This window comes from Theobroma umbraticum, unplaced genomic scaffold, assembly GCF_002168275.2.
Source record: "Theobroma umbraticum cultivar Fairchild unplaced genomic scaffold, ASM216827v3 scaffold_67.0, whole genome shotgun sequence".
In the NCBI taxonomy this organism is placed as follows: Eukaryota; Viridiplantae; Streptophyta; class Magnoliopsida; order Malvales; family Malvaceae; genus Theobroma; species Theobroma umbraticum.
This window is the reverse complement of record NW_018397262.1, coordinates 8810161-8831556: the sequence shown is the minus strand read 5'-3', so window position 1 is coordinate 8831556 and position 21396 is coordinate 8810161. Positions and strand designations below refer to the sequence as shown.

General features: G+C 38.0%; 4 protein-coding genes and 1 pseudogene across 11 annotated transcripts in view; 1 reads left to right on the top strand and 4 right to left on the bottom strand.

Annotated features, from left to right (window-relative positions):
* The window catches only part of LOC110418994 (cell division control protein 48 homolog C-like), a 5153-nt pseudogene extending 3085 nt beyond the window's left edge, over positions 1-2068 (top strand). The window contains exons 5-11 of the transcript XR_016351393.1: positions 1-78; positions 234-338; positions 450-515; positions 633-697; positions 785-985; positions 1462-1593; positions 1709-2068. The exon at positions 1-78 is cut by the window's left edge and continues 39 nt beyond it. The product of XR_016351393.1 is annotated as a cell division control protein 48 homolog C-like (transcript). The remainder of the gene's footprint in view (positions 79-233; positions 339-449; positions 516-632; positions 698-784; positions 986-1461; positions 1594-1708) is intronic.
* Positions 2069-2202: 134 nt separating this feature from the next.
* AAP7 (amino acid permease 7) lies at positions 2203-9257 on the bottom strand. Of its 4 annotated transcripts, none has more exons than XM_021431839.2 (9): positions 5356-6914; positions 5105-5215; positions 4723-5021; positions 4388-4612; positions 4145-4238; positions 3693-3907; positions 3263-3396; positions 2930-3157; positions 2203-2816 (listed from the first exon to the last, which is right to left on the bottom strand). In XM_021431839.2, the coding sequence occupies exons 3-9, from the start codon at positions 4790-4792 to the stop codon at positions 2415-2417; spliced, it is 1368 nt and encodes a 455-aa protein (XP_021287514.1). In that variant the 5' UTR covers positions 4793-5021; positions 5105-5215; positions 5356-6914; the 3' UTR covers positions 2203-2414. The 4 variants fall into 4 exon arrangements, with proteins under 4 accessions (XP_021287514.1, XP_021287515.1, XP_021287513.1 ...); XM_021431840.2 differs by having other exon boundaries at positions 4723-4984; XM_021431838.2 differs by lacking the exons at positions 4145-4238; positions 4388-4612; positions 4723-5021; positions 5105-5215; positions 5356-6914 and adding exons at positions 6941-7034; positions 7805-8041; positions 8861-9257.
* Positions 9258-9942: 685 nt separating this feature from the next.
* Positions 9943-15129, bottom strand: LOC110419293 (vacuolar cation/proton exchanger 2-like). Of its 3 annotated transcripts, none has more exons than XM_021432283.2 (13): positions 14681-15129; positions 14096-14137; positions 13667-13927; positions 13521-13588; positions 13397-13425; positions 12718-12914; positions 12419-12631; positions 12167-12307; positions 11580-11696; positions 11456-11509; positions 10724-10840; positions 10446-10542; positions 9943-10321 (listed from the first exon to the last, which is right to left on the bottom strand). In XM_021432283.2, the coding sequence occupies exons 2-13, from the start codon at positions 14135-14137 to the stop codon at positions 10296-10298; spliced, it is 1362 nt and encodes a 453-aa protein (XP_021287958.1). In that variant the 5' UTR covers positions 14681-15129; the 3' UTR covers positions 9943-10295. The 3 variants fall into 3 exon arrangements, with proteins under 3 accessions (XP_021287958.1, XP_021287957.1, XP_021287960.1); XM_021432282.2 differs by having other exon boundaries at positions 14096-14248; positions 14681-15128; XM_021432285.2 differs by having other exon boundaries at positions 12167-12304; positions 14096-14248; positions 14681-15125.
* Positions 15130-15552: 423 nt separating this feature from the next.
* LOC110419267 (vacuolar cation/proton exchanger 5-like) lies at positions 15553-20259 on the bottom strand. Of its 2 annotated transcripts, none has more exons than XM_021432248.1 (12): positions 19941-20259; positions 18723-18959; positions 18565-18632; positions 18431-18459; positions 18108-18298; positions 17824-18018; positions 17587-17730; positions 17380-17496; positions 17252-17305; positions 16868-16984; positions 16571-16665; positions 15553-16428 (listed from the first exon to the last, which is right to left on the bottom strand). In XM_021432248.1, coding segments are annotated over exons 1-12 (1362 nt in total). In that variant the 5' UTR covers positions 20055-20259; the 3' UTR covers positions 15553-16427. The 2 variants fall into 2 exon arrangements, with proteins under 2 accessions (XP_021287923.1, XP_021287924.1); XM_021432249.1 differs by lacking the exon at positions 19941-20259 and adding an exon at positions 19056-19904.
* A 579-nt stretch (positions 20260-20838) lies between these two features.
* On the bottom strand, positions 20839-21270 carry LOC110419076 (glycine-rich protein / oleosin). The gene has a single exon (XM_021431956.2). It carries the CDS (start codon positions 21268-21270, stop codon positions 20839-20841), a length of 432 nt encoding a protein of 143 aa, XP_021287631.1.
* Between the last annotated feature and the right edge of the window lie 126 nt (positions 21271-21396).

Sequence of the window (21396 nt, the reverse complement as noted above, 5' to 3'; positions counted from 1 at the left end):
GGACCACCAGGCTGTGGTAAAACTTTGATTGCAAAGGCTGTTGCTAATGAGGCTGGAGCCAATTTCATCCACATCAAGGTCAGTCTACAGCGTATATTTCCACTTGTTTTCAATCTCTTGTTTGCATTTTGTTTGTTAAAGATGATGTTAACTGGTACTTTAATCCTGTAAGCTAATTTCCTATGTTTGTGTTACACTGAAATCTAATGACCATGAGTGCATTTGCTGATCAGGGCCCTGAACTTTTGAATAAATATGTTGGAGAAAGTGAGCTGGCAGTTCGGACATTATTCAGCCGTGCTAGGACATGTTCACCATGCATACTTTTTTTTGATGAGGTTTATGGTCCTCTATTTTTCCATTTCTAAATGAAAGAATTCTAGAGAAAGTATTACTACTCCTAATGTTTTGAGATTTGATATTTTTGAGGCCTTTCTGATAATGTGTAGGTGGATGCTTTGACCACAAAGCGTGGAACAGAGGGGGGATGGGTTGTTGAGCGACTTCTGAACCAGGTTAGATAATCTGTAATGGTAATCTCTAAATGAACTCATGATCGACTTTTTGTCTTTTCTGTATTACCAATTTTCAAATTGCAAAGAATGACATGGAAGCATCGGTCATAATTGCAGTTACTCATAGAGTTGGATGGTGCAGATCAGCGGCGTGGTGTATATGTTATTGGTGCCACTAATAGGTAGAATCTGTTGTTTTCCATTTTTTGAACAAGGATGACCTCTTATCTTTTCTTTACTCAGTTTGGATTTGGCATTTGTTATGGCAGACCTGAGGTGATGGATCGTGCTGTCTTACGGCCTGGTAGGTTCGGCAAACTTCTCTATGTCCCATTCCCAATGCAGATGAACGTGGGTTGATCTTGAAAGCTCTTGCTAGGAAGAAGCCAATAGATGCCAGTGTCGATTTGAGTGCCATTGGACATATGGAGGCTTGTGAAAATTTAAGTGGGGCTGATCTTTCTGCACTGGTATGCCTGCATTTTATTTTTTTGCTTGAGTGAAGTTGACAATTGAAAACATCTTCTGAAACCTTTTGTGGGGGCTGCCTTTGCTGCATCGCTTCATCAGTATTCTTGGAGACAACTGCCATTAGGAAACAACTAACAGAATTTCTTTCTTTCGTTCTTGTTTTTTTTCCCCTTCAGCAGTAGTCAATTAGCCATGTATACACAGAAGCCCCGTTCTACATTGCAGTCCCAGAAATTATGTACTATGTAGGGACTGGTTTTTCCTGAAAGACTAATATACCATTTTGATGTTTCCTCATTAAACACAAGACATGTTAAGGCTAGCCCAGAATGTAAAATACTCTGCAAAAAAACCCCTGACCTGTTTCACAGCTCTAGACTTGAACTAAGTGTCTTGTGCACATTGTACTTCTATAAGAACTTAAACCATAATCCTGAAACAAAATTTTAATCAAATTGGGCTTGAAAATATTCAGATGAATGAAGCTGCGATGGCTGCTTTGGAAGAGAAACTCACATCAACCGGGATCTCAGAGACTTCATTGACAATCAAGGCATTCCATTTTGAGCGAGCATTGAGTAAAATCTCACCGTCGGTCTCCGATAAGGTATATTTTATCTTCACTCACGCAATTATGGCTTCTGATGAAAAGATTCTTGATAGCATTGACTAGGTAATTCTGTAATTAATCTATTTTTAATATCTTGATCATCTGGGAACAGCAAAAACAGTTCTACCAGGTATTGTCAGAGAGCTTTAAAGCAGCTTGAGAAGAGACAAATACCCTTTGTTATACCATTAGCAGGAGCTGTTATTAATGTCTGATACTGAGAATTGGATAGCAAAGAAGTCATTCTCAACATTAAGATGGATGGATGTGAATTGTTCAACTGTATTCTGTTTATATGTTTTTTTTGGCCAAATATACGAGTTTTGAAGGAAACTTGCTTCTCCTCATGAGGGAAAGAAATTTTGTGCCTTCACATTAAGATTTTGTTAGTGGTGGAAGTAGTTTGCCGAAACTACTGTGGAGAAACATGTATTTACCCATTTTAAGAAATGCAAAGGGACTTATTGTATTAGTTCACCCTTTTGAATATAAAACAATGGCGAATTATATGTACCAAGATATCTTATTTCCGCCTTATAAACTTTAGCTTTAACTTCCCTTTTTCCTTTGTTTCAATCAGGAAAATTAAAGACAAATTGACTGCAGAATGTGGCATTCTTTTCTGCTGTATGAAGAACTTGATACATTTGTAGATTTAGCTCTATTTCGAAAAGCTTGATATCTGTATAATCCAATATCAAGCTTGGAGTTAATGAAATTCATTTGCTCTATAAAAACCAAGCAATAAACCTTAATTTTCCAGCAGACATAATATGTATAGCTTTCCTTTATAGTCATGAGGTGATTACAGTGAACTGCTATCCTAATTTTGCACTAATAAGCCCTTGAATCGACCCTATCAAGCCCACTATTGTCACAAGCAAGCAAACAGAGCTGAAACTCCTGAGAGCAATCCATTTTGTGGTCCAGGGTTGAATTTTCTTCTGCACAAAGTACATTTCCACTGGAAAATATATGGCTAAGGGCCAAAAGTTCAATGCCCCGAGCACTCCTAGGACCTGGTTGAAGTATGGGAAGATCATTGCAAGAATAGTCGTGGATGCAACATAGGCTGTTCGAAAGCATATCTTGAAAAGATTAATCTGAAACGTAGGCAACAATGGGACTCTGAATGTATAGAACTTATTCACGAATCCACTGCCTGGGAACTTCTCAGTAAACCATCTCTCCACAAATGCAAACACTGGCTGACTGTAAATCTGACAGGAAAAACAGGAGGTGAAACATGATTGTAAGCAACAGTATCAATCCTATTAACACTGCGAGATATGTTCCAAGATTTAAGGAATTGCAATCTAGCATGAACAAGTACCTGATATCCTCCCACCAGGTGAAGAACAATGCAAGCATTAGCAAAATCAATGAGCCAGTAAGGCTCGTAAAATCCAAATCCTGTCAAGAGATTTCCAGGTGTGTTGTTGCCAAAGGCAGCATATCCGAAGCATCCACAACAGAGGTAGAAGAAGGTTGTTACAAAGATTGAAATCATTGAGGCCTTTTTCATGGTCTTGTTCTCTGGTGGAGGTGACCTCAAAGTATCCTTCATTCAAACAATTCCATGATTCAGTTTAACATCCCAGGTACGTAAGTGGTTTCTGCTTAAATGGTGAAAATTTCTTGTTTTTGGAAGGAAATGAAGCCATACCTGTATTTCTAGAAGAATGATTGAATATGGATAGGCAAATGCAATGTCTCCAAGTGCCTCGAATGATAACCACAGTTTATCAGCAATACTAGCAGCAGGCACTCCAGTTATACTCCCCTTAATCTCTCCATTTTCTGCAATTGGAAACATAAGTCTTAAATGCAAATCAAGTCATACTCCAGTTATCAGTTCTGTTGTCTGATAAACCCAGGATATCAAAAATAAAATATAACTTTTGAGCTATAGATTTTTGTTTGTTGTTTTGACTAAGTCAGATAGTTATATTGGTGCCATACAGATAGATATTACCAATTTCTTCTCAGGTCTCAATCAGTAATAGAAATATGAGATTGGGATGTCTGATGGGGCATCAGTAAGTTTGAATAAGTAACAGAAATAAGGAAATTGGAGTGCAAACTCATAGCTGTACCTATCACTTGTGCAAACCCAAGTCCAAATCCTATGAAAGAGTAAGTAAAAGACATGATTGCAGCAACCACTGAAAGCCATTCCATGTTATGGAAATCTGGTATCTGTGACATTACAACCTGTACAGCTCCAAACAGCAGCATATAGGGAGTATCTCCATATGAACATGGAGCATTATGCCCTTCTCTATGGTAACAGTTTGATTTCTGAATTGCTCTGTATTAGGCCAAAATGAAAAATAAACACAAAACCATCAGTCTTATGGATCCTTATTCCTTATCAATCTGAAGCCAGTAGAAATTAACAGTAAAGAAAAGTAGGGGAAAAGGAGAAAAGATAGAGGTGTGTCGACCTCAAGATTTCTTAAATACTAATTACAAATTCTACACTTTCCACTGCAAAGAGCTGATAATATGATGATATATAATCGGGTATAAGGGATTCACCAAGTACCTCATACAGGTTGAAGTTGTAATTACATAAGCAATATCAGTCCCATACAGGCTCAGGTTTTGAAGCAAAGCACACAACCAAGTCCGTTTTCTACCTGAACTATCAGTTAACCATATCAGACTTCATAGGATGATACCTACTAAAAGGACAAAAGTACTTCACTCGATCAGAAGTTCCCACCATAGAAACTAGAGAGGGATTTTAATAAGAAAAAAGAAGAGTGAAAGTTTAGCTTTTAACTACCGAGATACAGTCTAACAGCATCCATGTAAGACTTATTTCGTGTTCCATCATCGGATCGGTAACAATCAGAAAGAAGGAAGGCGGAAATATAGGTCATAATAGCAAAAATGAGCAGGGCAGTAGGCCCTGCTATCCATCCTAGCTGTGAAGTACTCCATGCCAAGGACAGAACTCCAGAGCCGATAACAGCAGTGATTATGTGAGCAACGCAACTCCACAAGGTTCCTGATGAATCGAGTTCCCACACACACCGAAAGATTAATTTCAAAGGTTGGACGAAAAGAAAAGCATCAATAGTACTAAATGAAACGCTGTAGTCGTAAGAGCGCCATTACCCGTTCTTGCAGGATGTCCATCATTGTCACAACCGCCATTACTAAGCTCGAGGGAGTGCTGAACTGCCATTGTATTCCAGTTCAAAGTAGGCGGTGGAATATTATGAAGCACAAGCCCTTAAAAAAGCAGTCTATGGAGTCCTATCTGTTACTTGTCTCTCTCAAATGGATTCACATCCCCTCCGTCTTTCGTTTGACTCCTTGACTTAAGTTATTTGATCACGGAAAAACACTTCAATGAGCGTCACTCATGAGGCGGTTTCTTCAATATAGACGAGAAGATCCATCATATATAGACACTGCCCAAGTTAGCAACTGCTTGAAGCAATTGTAAGAAAAGTGGAATGGGAACTTTCTAATCTTAAAAGTTTTTCCTACTCACCTATCGTTCTTGATCATATGATGACATGGGCTACTTGGACAATTCAAGATAAAACGTTTCTTTGCTTTCACTCTGGGTCCTCTCTCTTACTCCCTGGGCTCACTCCTCACTCTACAAACCACAAAGTCAAAGGACCTCATATGTAGACATTGAATTCTCAGAAATTGTGGTAAGAAATTAAAGAATGAGATGAGAGAGAGTGTAAGTTAATCGACACCCAAAAATTTACTGAGTAAACACAAAAAACTTACCAGCTGGAGGCTGGAAGAGATGAACCTTAACCTTGAACCTGTGTGTAGTAACTGCTTCACTATCAGAAAATATTTTGTTTGGTCTTAAGCTAGTTTGCCTAACTGATTAGTTCTTGCCCTCCCAGATACGTAATTAAGTAATGCGTTGTCATTCTTGTTGCAGTTCCTCTGACTGGTCCTATTACGCTTTATTGATCGTATAAGACCAACAACATAGCTTTAGAATCTCAGGATTGGGAATCAGAGGTAGGTGGGCGGTTAGTTGGCTAGTCTTCTTCTACATTGAAGTGAAAAACAAAGATCTAAATCAAGATCAGAGTAGTTTCCATGAAACTTTAGGTGCAACTCTTAATCGATAATCGCTCCATCACCATCTACCTTTCTTCAGAATCTTTCCTTCTTAGTGCCAGTAACTTTCACTTGTTTTCCTTAGTACCTTTCATTTCAGTTGAAACTTTGAGAACTTTGAATCCAGCAGGCAACAAGCTTAGAATTCATGGCGGAGGTTTGTTGGAGGGGGGGTTAAAAAGCTATGTCGAAAGCCAAGACTAGATTAGTCGTCCTAGTTGTTGCTTGTCGTATTTAAGCTGAAAATGAGGGACAATGAAAGAAGACCATATAATCCAACCCCATGTAATCATGTGAGAAGGGAATCTCTTCCTCATGGTTGTCCTCACATTCTCCTTCACAGAAACCAGCAACAACTATGCCAAAAAGCATTTAATGATCTTTTTAAAAATACCCCATATATAAATTTTCCCCTTGCTTTGCATTAATTAACAACAGCAGGTCCTTATCTAAAACATGCTCTCCCATTCTTGTGCAGATGGAGCTCAGAGGCTGTGAACCAAGAATAGATATATTCACTGCTTTTGCATTTGGTTCATTTCCTTTTGATGAAATGGGATATCTCTGAATCCCCTATGATGAATGGGGAACTACTTATATGTTTCATATGTTTCATATGTTTATAAGTATTACTAATATGTTTCATATGAAAAAACAAGAAGAAAGAAAGAAAAGTCTGGTCATGCTAATCCTAGAATTGCTAAAGGTGTAAACAGACAAATTCTACCGAATTTGCTGAGCAGGAGGGTGAGGTAAACAAAAGTTGATATAGAAGTTGGAAAGGGCCCCATGCTTGCCCAATTCTCACACTGGTTCCAATTTCTGCTGTCTGTCCTGTCCCACGAATAATAATAATAACTAATAATTCAATCAAAAGGGCCAATGTTTTCAAAAGGGCCGTTATGGGTACAAATTGCCTGATGGTTTTGGTCCAAGAAGAAAAACTCCAAAAATGAAAAATTTCTCATGGCTCCACTTGAGCTGCTGATTTGTGCCCACTAGAAATGAAAGCATGGACCATTGTACAAAGTTTGCATGGTTTGGTGCTTGAATTTCAGCCTGATCTAGATATTGACAGAAACTCCTTTTTGTTTCTTTTCTTTTAAAGAGAAAAAACAAAAACCAAGATTAAGAAGAAGAAGCCATATCCACACCTACATGGATGGTGCATCTATATTCTCTACGGATTCATCGAAAGTAATTAAAGAGAGAAAAAGAGTAAGAATATAGATCATACTTGATGCTGGTAGCAGAGGTGATGATATAGGCAAGTGCATTCCCATACAAGCTCTCCTGTGCAATTACTCCACACACTTTGTGGCTCTTCTCTCCTGCATGCGTAATGTTTCTTTTCCATTACTTTTTCCTTCATACATGTATATATTCATCAAAAGGACTCGAAGTTGGATAAAAAACCCATCAACCTTTCAATGTAGAAGAAGACAGAAACCATGAATGCTTACCCACTATAAATCACAAATGGCACTGGTCGAGATGTGGAGTGAAGCATTAGTTGTTTTGCTTCACTATTTAACATATATTCTATCTACTCCATTACCAGAATATATTAATCTAAAACATGCCGATATAGATATATATATAGAGATATATATATATATATATATATATTCATCTTAATCTAAACAATCAGAGAATATTGGCTTGTATCAAACAGACAAATACCACAGAAAAAGAATGCAGACTGAACAGTATCAAAAGAGCATATAAAGAAATATTTCTTGCATCAGACCCCCACAAACTTGCAAGAGTAGTCAAAGTAATGAAGTTTAACGCAAGAAGCAATCTTGTCTTATATATAGAGTAGTGTAATAGTAGTATATAGCATGATTTGAGTAATTTTTACAGGTCACAAATCAAGGGGCTATTGAGCAAAAAAAACAAATCAAAGGGCTGGTAGGCCTCTCTACATGCAGATTCCCTACACTAATCGTCTGTCACACTTTATATTTCTTTGAAAGATAACAATCTAGGCCAACAGACTTGAGTTAAAGTGCAAGGTGTGCGTCAAAACTGATGGTGAGACTTGGTAAAGGTCAAAAAAAGTGGGGGGAAAACACAAAACCACTGCTTTTTTGCTTACCCAAATACAATTTGACAGCATCCATGTAAGATTTGATTCTGTTGGGACCATGTTCGGGGTCTGGATACATGTAGCAGTCACATAGGATGTTGGTAGAAACAAGGGTGATGCCTGCAAAGACAAGCATGGACATGGGGCCTGCAATCCATCCTAGCTGAGCAGTGCTCCACGCAAGAGATAGAACTCCTGCCCCTATCACTCCTGTTATGACGTGTGCTGTTGCAGTCCAAAGAGTCCCTTCAGAAGATGTGAAAAGTAAATTTTAAAAAATTTAGCCCCAGAATATGGAAAGAGATAAACAAAGTGTATTTTATGTATAATTCAAATGGTTAGCCAAAACCGAAAGTAGATTAAGCATGGGCAAGAGCTAGATCTATGGGAACTAGAATCATTGATTGCTTTATGAAAGATACAAGAGAAGTAGTTGAAAATCTGCCTAATCTTTACTAGGCAAATTTGAAAATCAGCTCTCTAATTACCATTATGTAGACTTACTTGTTCATGAATGATGAACCATTTGCTATAAGACAACATCCCAGAACCGGAAGCAGTGAGTGAAAATTCATGACAACGATGATGACTTGTACTAAACTTGTAATGCTAGAATGTTTGAAAATATGGCAGGGCAGCTTCTGTCATTATCAAAGGTTACTATCTAACTTGATACTTGCGTGTTTGGAAAACTCAAATATCTCTCTTTCAAACTGCAACTACCATTCAAGCAACTAACTAAAAACACATCTGCAGAATCAACTAACGGTTTCGTTCATTAAGCATTTTTCCCTTTTTTGGCTGAAAGGTTTCATCAAGGCCTAGGAAATCACAGTAACTTGAATAAGGAAAAACCCTTTCTCCTAGAAAGACGACAGCAGTTAAAGTGGCAGAAGAAAAGATGATATGATTGATCAGAAAACAAATAAAAAGGGTTTGAGTTTTTCTCTCTCCTTGCAATATTTTCCAATACAAATTGGAGATATGAAAGCAATGAACTGTATATCCTTAAGAGTCACCAGGAAAAAGAAGGAAGAAAGAAAAGGGTCATCAGTCAAAGAATACCAGTTCTTTCGACGGGCCATGGTGATACTTCAGTGCTTGAGGAAGAACTTGCCAGCAATGGAGATTGGTTGTCTTCTCCTTCTTCCCCCATGTTTCTTATTCAACCAACAACTGTCTTTTTGAACAGAAATTCTCGCGAATGGAAGGAAAGAGAAGTTAACTAGAGAAAAGGCAGACTGACAGGCTAAAGCAAGGTGGTTATAGGCAGTTGATAAAAGTAGTACGATGTACATCTAATCATCCGATTACAATGATTGCTCAGAAGATCTTTTTCTCTCATTGAACCTTAACATATATCAATTAAGTGAAGAAAGGTCAGACGTGTTGAAGGTTTGGTAACGTTAGTGAGACCAAATTTTTTAGTTTGAGAAGATCAGCAATGCAGGCCACGTTAGATGTTTGAACACTATGAACATCATATATATATATATATATGTATATATTTCTGTCATTGTCAACTCAAGCAGTCAGTCTAGCTCCTGTATGATAGTTCCTTCACATGTCCATTAGTCTCACACAGCTTGAGAAAGAAAGTGAGATTGATTTGTCATTTGCTTTCTCCTTTTTTTGTCCCTTTTTGTTGCATCAATTTATATGACAAACTTTGCCTTAAATCCATAAGTGTTAAAGTTGTGTGATTGGCTCTTTGGGAGTTGGGCAGGCAAAGGCGATTTTGGGTCCAAACCTTAACTTGTTGAGCCCCTGCCCTGCGCTTGAATCAAGTTTGGGTTGCATTGGGCTTGGTCCATGAGTTATTTGGTTTATTTATCAAGTTGGTTTCCGGCTAGGTTCATGTTAAACTTTTTTTTTTTCCTTCATTATAAGAGCTTAGTTTGCATCTTGGTCTTACATTAACCTCAAATTCTCACGAATATCTTCTGCAGAAAGAAAGCCATTGGTGTTTGACATGAAAGTTATTCATTTTTGACAGGAGAGGCAGTGTTTTAAGTCACCTGTTGGTTTCTGCACAAATTGAAAAAGTTTTAACAATGTTCATTCATATCATAGGCAATACATTCTATTTAAGATCAATTGAGGGTTCAATTCCTGGCTATGAATCCTTTTGCAGCATACAAAAGTGCTAGAAAATTAAAAACAAAGGATTTCATTGCAAGCAATCCCGCGGCGATGCAAAGGGAAGGCCGTTCAAAAGAATTAGAATTACATAAGATCAAAATTCAAAGGATCCTCCTTTCTACAGTATACGTAGTCTCTAATTCGCCATCTGCACAGATGTTTGGCATCAAATGCAGAAGAACATAACGAGCAAGACACTTGTTCAATAATATTAACTGAACAAGCATAAGCAACTGGAAAAAAATGTTCTGTGAACAAAGGTATTTACAGCAGCACGTGGGACAAACTTCTTTGGAATCCACCGCCTCTCCCTCTAGGTTCAAAATTCCACCCCTTAATTTCTCTATTGTTTCATTGATTATGTTTTTGGTTGCTTGCTTTCGCCTGTAACATTGAATCAATTACAGTACAGTAACTACAAGAAAATCCATACTACATACCAAAACAATAACAGCCATGAAAGAGAAACCAAAAGAGAGATTTGAAGCAGTTAAATGGAAGAACTGACCAGTTGATGAAGGATCTTCGTGTACAAAGAAACTTGCAGCTACTATCAGATAGCAAAGAATAAGCATTAATCCTTTGAAGTAGTTAGATGTTCCCTCCTGCAGACAAAAACAAACAAAGAGTTGACTTCATTTACTTCCCACTGCCTTCCAGCTAAACGAATCTTCCGAGTTGCATTTTCTTTTTCTTTTGCATTTTTCAAGATTGCTTTCATTCTTGATTACAATACCCATTACTAGAGTATAAAGCATTCTTTTCCTAAGTGCTAGATATACCAACCTGCAGAAAGAAGGCTACAACTATAACAGTTATGAACAGGGTTGCTGTCTCAAAAAGCTGAAAGTTCAAGTCCATTTCACGCCCCATCATCCACCCAATAACCACACAAAAGGGAATCTGCAGATTCAACAAGATACCCAAGGCAAAACAAACAACAAATTAACAATACCAACATATTAGCCATAAAAAATAAGGAAAAAAAAAGAATAAAATGTCAGAAGCTCCAATCAAGCAAACAGAGATAAAATGACACATTGCAGCGAAGCATCATCACCAGCTTTTTGCAATTTCAATCAAAGAATCTGCCTATTTGGTACCAAAGCCAACAAGTTGTGGTATTCATGGCAAAGAAGAAACATGGAAATCTTCAAAAGTATTGGCCAACATAACTTGGTAGGTTTTGGTATCAACAAAGACATGATCGAATCCCTTACATGAGCAACAGCCAGGGGCATCTGTGGTAAGATCTTGATACTTATAAACAAATTAAACTTTGCACTGGTCATATATAATGAGTCGAAATTGCTAAATAATTGCCAATAATGAGTCACCCTAACTAAGAGACCACATATTATATGAACAGAATATGTGCTTCAGTAGTTGGTGTTAACCACTAAGGCGATTGAAGCATAAAGTCAAAACGTAATTCCAACAAATCCAGACATTAGGAAGTGTATGACATAGTGTAATATCATCAATACAAAATGGGCACATCCAATGTACAGCACCTACCCCAAACATAGAAATCTGAGTTGATGACCCTATTGCCACTGCCAAGGATATGTCCTGAAAAGAAATTAAATTAATTAGCAAGATATATAAATTTTAAGGAATGAAAGTTCAGAGAATCACTTACGAGCTTGTCTTTCATGGCAAACATAATAGCACTTGCATGCTCTGCAGCATTCCCAATAATGGGGAGTAAGATAACACTAATAAAGGCAATTGGCACATCCCATGCCTCAGATGCCCCCTGAGAAAGAACAATCAGACCAGAGAATGATCATATATCATACAAAATCAATCAGCATATACCCTTAAGAATATAATTTAAAAAAAAGAAGCAAATCTTGAAAACTTGCTAACTAATAACATCTACTACTAACAAGAGCAAATGCAGACCTTTACCATGTTTACATGCTATTTAAGTCAGGGACCCATGTTCAGACTGGTTTAACTATATCCCTAAAGTATGCACCAAATCTAAGGGAAATCCATTCCTTGTGCAGATTCAGACTCACCCTATCAACCATTTGCTCCTAAAAATGACACCAGTGGATGCATATCATGAACCAGTATTTTAACACCAGTGGACAATGTAACATGCACTGATTAATTTGGCAGTGGCTCCATAATTTAACAAGTTATTTCTTTAAGTCACCGATGATCTCAAATAGTTTAAGCTATCCATAAGAAGAGGAAAGATTAAGAACCAAATGTTACCTGTATGGTGTCGACCAAATAATCTGATAGGATGGAGATCCAAGCAGTCATGATCGCAAGCCAAATAATTGATTCCCATTTCGAGATCTCAGGAGCTTCATCATCATCATCTGACTGCTCCTCATTCTGACTTCCTTCCTGCTATCACACCATTTGCCCGACCACTGATTATTCTACAAAAAATGATTGGAGACGGAAAAACAAGACAAACACTTATTATATTTAAAAGATAATAATAACAATATAACCAACCTCATCAATAGGGATGTAGAGATCTTTTTGACTCTTTAACTGGAAAACTAGGTAGGCAGCATAGGCTAGAAGCATAATACAACTGCTAAATCTTGAAAGAGCCAACTCTGACTTCCCAACATGCCGTTCTGTGTGTGTGTAGTAGAGGACTGCTGGGAAGAGTAGGCCCATGACTGCCATTAACAGCAGTCCTGAATTAACAACAGCTGTGGCCTGAAGGCAAGTTTTAGTTCAGATTAGAGTAATCAAATAAGGAAAAATAGCAGAAATAAAATCAGCCAACATGCTAATATCATTACCTTGTTAAAAACCTGTTCCTTTCTATGAAATACAAGCCCACCACAAAAGAATGCACATCCAAGAACAAGCAGCATGTTTGACAAAATCGAGCCCAACAATGACAATTGAACAACACGTTTCATTCCACTTTTCAGTGCATAAATTGAAATAATCAGTTCTGTTGCATTCCCAAATGTAGCATTTAGAAGTCCACCAACTGCAATTCATTTCAACATTAAAGACCATTACTGACATAAAATTTGTAAATTGCTAACAGACAGAAGTTATTGAAGCTGATTTATGCCAGAGACAGAATACATATAAATCAGAGGCAAGCCTACCGATAATGCAATATGTGCTAGTGTCAATTACGTCAATAGTAAAAGCTTCAAATGAAAGAAGCACCCAAAGCCTAATGAGGAAAATAACAAAAATCTCAGGAAATGGAGGGAGGGTATTTGGAAGATCTGAGTTTTGGATCACTGTCCAAAACCCTCCTCTGATCAAGTTGGCATACCACCACTATCTCCCGTGAAATAAAAGGGAGGAGTAGGAAGTCAAAATGAGCATTGCCAAATGGTGCTAACAAGAGAGACTCTGAAGGCACTTCGGCAAGCAATTTAAAATCAACAAAAACCAGTTGCTTAATCCAGATAATAAAAAAAATCCATATGAATAATTTTTTTTTAAAAAAAATACCTGTAGGTCCAGTGAAGAAAGCTAACTGCCTGAATTCAATCAAATGAAAAAGCAATGTTAGGTGCCAATAGAACAACCAGTAGCATCAAAAGAGCAAATTCAATGAAAGAACATGAACCCTTACTCAGTAGCATAACCCAAACGCTCTGCCAAAGGTGTTATACCGAGTAAGCTTAGAAAGAAGACCCACCCCTGCAATCCACCTCAGCAATTCAACAACTTATATAAAAAAGCACACAAGCAAGGAAAGAGCTCAAAAAAAGAACTCACATTATGAGCAGTCGTTTTATGAACCAGGATAGCTAGAGGCCCAAAAGGCATGAGCAAGTTGAGTTTATTTGAGAAAACTACGGTCTTTATGCTCTTATAGACACCATTCCTTATCATTTTCCTACCACCAACTGGCAAACTACTAGAAAGTGATATTTGTTCAATTGTATCAGTAGAATGTGCCTTCTGAGCATCCATTTCAGGGTTATAGAGGCACTCATCATCGAGATCATCCATTGAACTATGATCTAGTGATCCCATCTGCTAGGGTAAGCATCTTTTCATTAGAAATGCAGACTACAATACACTCAAAAGAATCAGCAACTCAAAATGCATATTCCCCCAACCAAAAGAAGGGTGAAGAAAAACAAAAAGAGTGCAACACGAGAATGGACAAGGGTAAAGTATTAAAAATGAAGAATTGCGTACTTCAAGGTGGGATTCGACCCCCATTTGCAGCTTGTAATCCATCTTCACGTATCAAAAGAGCAGTGAGTTCTCCACAGCCATTAACATAAAAAGCATCACAAAATCATGTGCTTGGTTTCTAAATTCCTCAAGGTCTAAATATCATAAGCACAACTGAAATTTGTGCAAAAATAACCCCAAAAAAAAAGCATAATATTAGCAAGTATGCTTAACATAACCAAAAATCGCAATAAAGTAATACAATTCCAAATCAAGATCTCATCTTTCATTCCCCTACTATACTTGTCTATCAATTAATACAGCAATAAAATCAAACTTGAGATTTCGATTACCAAGCCTTATATGCATCTACTAGAAACATACAGCATCGAATCAATCCCCGAAAATATTAAAGGATTCAATTCCAGACAATCAAAAGCATTAAACGAAATAAAGAAAGAAACTTTCTATCTTCTTTTTCTTCAAGTGCAGGAATTGCATCAAATATCAATGCCAACACCTAAGAAACAATCCCAGAAACAGAAACAGCAACGAGGTAAACCAACAAAAGACCTCTAACGTCAACGGATCTGAGAAAGAACCAACCTTTATTGCAAATCTTTGCAAGCCCTCACAAGGGTATCAATCAGAAACCCCAAGAAACCAAAAAACTTCAATACTTTTCTTCACCGAAAAGAAAAAAAATGGCTTTTTTTTTCTTTTGGTAAGAAAAAAACAGAAACCCAAGGGCCAAGGCGACCGTACGAATTAGACCAGATTCTAGAGTTTAAGCACAATTTGGTCGGAATTTGTAGTTTAGTAACTTTTGGTACCCCTTTTCTTCCTCATAGATTTAAGGTTGAAAAAACAAAGAAAAAAAATAATGATGTGATAAAGGTTGGATGGGGCAAAGACAGAATTGAGTTGAACCTTCACTAACAAAGGATTTAGATTGGACAAGAAAGGAAAAAATCCATGTGTCGTGCGGGATCCTGTTCCTATTTTTAATATTAGTAAGTAATATTTAATCTTTTTTCAGTAATAAAAAATGTAAAATAAAATAGAAAATGTCTGAAAAGGAGATCCATTTGCCCTTTTTAGCTTGTTTTTAAAATATCTTCGGGTTTGGGTTTGGGTTTGGGTTTGGAAGGAGTGGTGTTGCTGTTCCCACTTTCTGCTCCCCTTCCTGGAACTTTCGTTCGGCCAAGTCCTGCTTTGATTTGTTGTAAGCTTCGTGCACGCCATTATCGATGCATTAATCATTAAACAATTACACCATCATTCATTCATTATTTTGTCTTTTGCTTCTCACGACTTTCCTTGTCTTTCATTCATTCATTATTTCTGCTGCCCGCCCTTTTTCTGGTTAGAATATTTTAGTTTTTGAACGGTCAAACAACGCTCCTTCATGGTATCTTTAAGACTGTTGGATTAAACCCATTGCACGGTATATGTCTATATAGTGGGAGAAAATAAGCCAGGCTTACCGGCTGTTGCAGGCGGGCACTTAGAAAAAACAAGCACATACATCTACATGTCAATTCATTGTTTTCATTTTCTTTCACAATCTGCCGTTTTCATTTGATTGAACCGAAGAAAAAATATGTTCTCGCTACGTTTGTAAAGCTTTATGAAAAGTTCCATGCAATGAATGCACCAATTTTTATTTCTGTTGATGTGAAACAGTAACTGGACTGCAGGGTATAGTAAGTTGTTTGCTGCTAACATAATAATGGCAATCTTCCAAGATAAAATCAGTGAGATTCTATTAGATTACGATTACGATTACGATTACCATGCAGTTAAATTGGTTCTTTGCCGAAACATCAAGTCTAGAATCAATGTTTTTCCAAAGTAACAAACATTCCACAGTTACTAAAGAAAAGCAGGACGGAAATAATGCAACAGGGATTTTTGCCTGTTCATGGAAGGAGATTAGCAGGGCAGCCTACACCAGCTTCCCATCCCAAGTCATCTATCAGCTCTCTGGTTTGTTGTTCTTGCGACTACTTTCCTGGACAGGAGTTCACTGATCTGCTACGCTTTGATTCTCAAATTGCTTCCAAGTTTTAACAGATTTTTGTGAATTCTGATCGACTTATCTTAAATTACATAAATTAAAGACAAGATTTTTCTTACATTCCTATATATAGATCAGATTTTCCATATACATCTGGAGAAGTCTTTAAGAGAAGAGAGAATAGACCGAGGAGTACTACTCGTTAGGCTGGCTAACATGTGTGATGAATGATAGTTGCATAATAATTCATCACTTCTTTCTTCTTGTAGGTTTAGAATTCTACTCCTAAGTAATACCACAGCTCCAATCGATCCTGTTGTTGGTTGCTTATTATCTGCAAAATCTATGACTGGTTCGATTAATATGAAGCATAGCTTAAACAATGACAGGCAGCAGCTATGAAAGCAAGACCAGCGAAGGAGAGAATCATATCAGGCAGGCAAAGTGAAGGGTCTCAAATCTCAACGGTAACTAACCAGGAGGAAGGGTCTTCATGTACAAAGTAACTTGCAGACACTATCAGATAGCTGAAAAGAAGCATTAGTCCCTTGAAGTAATTGGCAGTTCCTTCCTGGAAACAACACATGGTGTAGGTTGAATTACATATTTCACACAAGAAAGAGTGATGGAGAAACATTGATAGACCTCTTCTCTGACTATCCCTTTGATTTTACCATATTCTAGACTAGAACTCCAGTCTTCTCTCTTCAGAGTTAGTACATATTTTTATTTATTCTTATTACTTTTTCCAGTTGGATTCTTGATATACATACCTGCATCAAGAAGGCTACAAAAAGAACAGTCATGACCAGAGTTGCTGTCTCGAAAAGTTGAAAGTTTAAGTCCACCGGGCGCTCAAATATCCATCCGATAACCACTAAAAAGGGAATCTGTAGTAAACAATAATACAAATTTCAGATACATGCTAGGCAAAAAGAATAACAACTGCAGATTTGCAGTAAAAACCAGATGAATGATCAAGCATTCAAACGATGCAAGATGGGAACAACCCAAGTTCCCTGTATGAGCTAAAGCCTATGGTAGAGGGGCATCTTTGATCATTTCCTCATACATCAGAAAGAAACAATACTGTGGTTTGACCTCTGAATGCAACCTACATGTTCACAAAGGAACTTTGTGAAATGAAAATCACCTACCAAAAACATGGAAATCTGCGTTGATGACCCTATTGCTACTCCCAAAGACACATCCTGCAGAGAAATTCAGTTAAACAGGAAACGATAAGCTGCAAAAATTTTCAGAAATGGAAAGAAAAATCCCTCACAAGTTTGTTTTTCATGGCAAACATGACTGAGGTTGTAACTGCTGCGGTGTTCCCACCTATAGGAAGCAAGATAACAGTAATAAAAGCGACTGGTACACCCCAAGCAAGAGATGCTCCCTGCAAAGACCAGCAAACAAGAGAAAGGTCATCTGTCTTGGAAGAAAGATCAATAAAATATTTTAAAAAAAGGTTACCCGCATACATTACCTCTATGGCATCAACCAGATACTCTGAAAGGATAGAGATCGCAGCTGCCATAATTGCAAGCCAGATCACTGATTCCCATTTAGAGATCTCTGGGGCTTCCTCATAATCATCATCATCTAAGTTGTCTCCATTCTGACTTTCTTCCTGATTTCATACCATTTGTCAAACCTCTAACTAATACTATATCAAAGGAATGGAAGAGAAAAGAGAAAATTAACACTAGGTATGGTGGATCACCAGATCATTTAGATTCTTTAACTGGAAAACGATATAGGCAATATAGGCTGGAAGCATGACACAACTACTAAATCTTGAGAGAGCCAACTCTGACATCCCCAAATGCACTTCAGTGTGTGTGCTATGGAGGAATGCTGGGAACTGTAGGCCCATGACCGCCATCAACAGCAGTCCTGAATTGACAACAGCTGTTGGCTGCATGGAAGTTTAGCTCAGCTTTGGGATGAACAAAAAGAAACCAAAGGAGCCGAAAGAAAATCAGAACGAAATGGCAATATATTAACCTTGCTGAAAACCTGCTCCTTTCTAACAATCCCACCAAAGAAGAACGCACATCCCAGAACAAACAACAGATTTGACAGAAGTGAGCCAAGCAATGACAGCTGAACAACACGTATCTTTCCAGTTCTCAGTGCATAGATTGATATAATCAGCTCTGTTGCATTCCCGAATGTAGCATTTAGAAGACCCCCGACTGCAAATTTTTATCTTAAAATATCAACTAATACTTAAGGAACAAACTGAAGTTGGCCAGAAACTAGATGTGGATGTTTCTGCAACAAGCACAGATATTGATGTGAGATCCTGTAGAACAAATAAACAATACCTGTAGGTCCACTGTAAAATGCCAACTGCCTTCAATGAGAGCAAACAAAAATGCAATGTTAGCTGCTAAACCAAACAACCTTGTCTGCAATTGGAAAAGAGTAATTTACAGGGAAAGAACATCAGAATCCTTACTCTGTAGTATAACCTAAACGCTCAGCCAAAGGCATTATACCCAATAAGCCAAGAATAAAGACCCAACCCTGTGATCCAATTCAGCAAATATCAGTGGCATGCACGTTACCGCACCACTCTATCAACAAAGAAAAGTGTAAGATAAAAATAAAACTTACATTCTGACCAGTCGTTTTCTGGACAAGGATTGCTAGAGGCCCAAAGGGAATCAGCAAGTTGAATTTCTTTGACAGAACTACAGTTTTTATACTCTTGAACACGCCTCTCCCTCTACCACCATCTGGCAAACTAACAGAAAATGCTTGTTGTTGATCTACAGCATTAACAGAATGTCGAGCATCCCTTCCCAGGTTGTCATCAACCTCATGCGTGGACCTGTCATCTAGTGATTGCATCTGCTACATCAAGCATCAACCAGGGATTAGAAACCAACACCACCTCAGCAACTCAAACTGCAGACTATGTATTGATTTCTGCAATGAAAAACTTACTTCAAGGTGGGATTTGACCCCAAATATTTGCAGCTTGTAATCCATCTTCTTGTGTTTAAATTTAATAATACCAGGATTAGTTCCCTATCCCCATTGATTAATGGAGCACCCCTTATTCATTCGCTTCAGTTTCATGGTTTTTCAGTTCTCATCAATGTCTAACTTTTTTATTTTTGAATATATAAGAATCATCACTCACTATCTAACGCAGATCATAACGATTAACTCATCGAACATAACCAAAAACATAGCAAGTATGCTGAAGATAATCCAACGATATTTCAAATCCAGTAAAGGAATTAAAACAAGATTCGGAACTGCAGTTACTAATTCTTCAATGGTAAGGTATTCAACAACATCAAATCAATCCTCTCGAAATGCAATCTTAAAGGAATAAATTAACTCCAAGCAATCAAAAAGCATGCATGTAAAAGCAAACAGTATGAGATTAACACAATCGAAGCACGAAGAACAATTGTTTTTCTTTTTTTTTTTTCATCATTTTTGACAACTTCCTTTTCAAGTGCACAAATTGCAAGCCACACGTTTCCTACCATCACTCCTACTCCTACTCAAACTCAAACTCAAATCACTCCCCTAAAATGATCCACCCATTACCCTTACCTTGCTGACTTATTCAACCCATATGCGAAAGCCAAAGTGGAAAAACGGCAGTCTTCTTATTTTTGGAAAGGCAGATCTAAAACAACAGTCTTAGTCATGTAGCATATGCAAATATGAAAGAACAGACTACCGTAGCAAAGCAAAACCAGTAGCCGCATTGGCCAATGGCCATGCAGAACGTAGCATTTGCATGGAACACGTCAATCAACTTTGCCACATGAAACATGAAACCAAACCTGCTTGTCAGATTTATGTTTTTACCTTCCCAAAGGAATCCACGTAGACCCTTCTGCTGGAACAAGAACACCTTGACGATATTGGACTAAACACATGTGAAACTGCCCTGTCCCACCGAGAATAGCTTGCTTGCTGCATGCACTAAGGTTCAAGGCGGTTTGCTTTTTCCTTCAGATATGACAATGGGATTGTCTTGAATCAAACTCCGAGTTAAACAGCAGAAACATGGTTTTAAAGTTTGTAATGTCTTGCTCGAAGTCAAGTTGCGTGACTTGGAGGCACAGCAAGTTGGTCCACCAGAGTCGGTATGGTGGACCAAAAACAGAAAAAAGCTGAAAAAAAGCTAAATATGGAAGCTTTTATCAGAAAGAAATTTGCAGGGTATTGCAGTACTGAACCGACTTTTTTAAAAGGGAAATTAAATGTTGTAATTTGCATTGAGTTATTGACCAAAAGAAAAAGTTAGATATTTATCACAAGAATGGAACTCTCTGACATTACTTTTCATTGATAGATTTCCAGTTGATATATGCAAGTTAGTGGGCCATTGAGGAAGAAAGGGTTTGGGTAACTTTTTTGTCGGTGAAGATTGGCCCATATGGAAATCAAATCACTGGTTGGAGAAAGTCCCCGGCTTCCATTAATAAGAGCAAGTGAAAATCAAGGGGGATTTTAATCCAAGTGGTATCTTGGGTATTGACCGTAGATCGACGAGAACAATGAACTTCAATAAAGTTGTTTGCTAAACAAATTTTTAGCTGCACTTTTAATCCAACATACATTCGGGCAGATAAAAGTAAGACACTATACAACATATACCAGCTCATTTCCATGTTACAGACAGACAAACAATACACAAGACACAACCTATGTGGGGAAGGCGAGAGATCAGAGAACATGATTTGATTACACTTGTCAACCTCTACTGGCTATAAGCATCAGGTGAATTCTGCTGCACCCTTTGCTGCAAATAGCCAGCCCAGTCCTTCCCTTGCTCCTTTACTCTATCACCAAACTCCGCCAATCTTCCTGTCATGCCACAACCAAATCCCGTAGTGCCTCCGATCTCTCCGTACATCAATGCTAGAGTGGAGACGCCCGCAAGAGCCATGGTCGCTGCAACGGCGAACCCAGCCAAGGTACCCGCAAAGACCAAGCCAACACAAAGCAGCGGAGGGCTGAATATGAATAGCAGAGGCGAGCTTATGACTAGCAGTACCAGTGTTGCCATGAAGCTGAACCCCATCATACCCAGAACCGGTGCAGTCACTGCCACACCGGCCAGTGATGTGCAGACCATTGATCTGCCACTTACATTGTGGGTTTCACTTTCCTGTTGATGGTATTCTGCCATGATCTATGCTTTGTTTTCGTTTCCTTCTGTTTTGTTGTGCTGTGCTTATGGAGTTTGGGTGGTTTTATAACAGAAAGAGGTGAGAGAGACGTGCTGCTTAGGTGTTTCTTGGAATCTATGTGGGAC

Excerpts from the sequence above, each read along its gene's own strand:
- LOC110419076 (XM_021431956.2), bottom strand. The coding sequence starts at position 21,270 with ATGGCAGAATACCATCAACAGGAAAGTGAAACCCACAATGTAAGTGGC.
- AAP7 (XM_021431838.2), bottom strand. The coding sequence starts at position 8,951 with ATGGGGGAAGAAGGAGAAGACAACCAATCTCCATTGCTGGCAAGTTCT. Across the intron at positions 3,397-3,692 it reads TGGGTTTGCACAAGTGATAG|AAAATGGAGAGATTAAGGGG; the intron begins GTACAGCTATGA and ends TTCCAATTGCAG. Across the intron at positions 3,158-3,262 it reads TCATTCTTCTAGAAATACAG|GATACTTTGAGGTCACCTCC; the intron begins GTATGGCTTCAT and ends GTTTGAATGAAG.
- LOC110419293 (XM_021432283.2), bottom strand. The coding sequence starts at position 14,137 with ATGGATTACAAGCTGCAAATGGGGGTCGAATCCCACCTTGAA. Across the intron at positions 13,589-13,666 it reads ATAAAACGACTGCTCATAAT|GGGTGGGTCTTCTTTCTAAG; the intron begins GTGAGTTCTTTT and ends GGTGGATTGCAG. Across the intron at positions 12,632-12,717 it reads AGGAACAGGTTTTTAACAAG|GCCACAGCTGTTGTTAATTC; the intron begins GTAATGATATTA and ends ACTTGCCTTCAG.
- LOC110419267 (XM_021432248.1), bottom strand. The coding sequence starts at position 20,054 with ATGCAGCAAGCAAGCTATTCTCGGTGGGACAGGGCAGTTTCACATGTG. Across the intron at positions 18,019-18,107 it reads AGGAGCAGGTTTTCAGCAAG|CCAACAGCTGTTGTCAATTC; the intron begins GTTAATATATTG and ends ACTTCCATGCAG. Across the intron at positions 16,666-16,867 it reads TTGTAGCCTTCTTGATGCAG|GAAGGAACTGCCAATTACTT; the intron begins GTATGTATATCA and ends TGTTGTTTCCAG.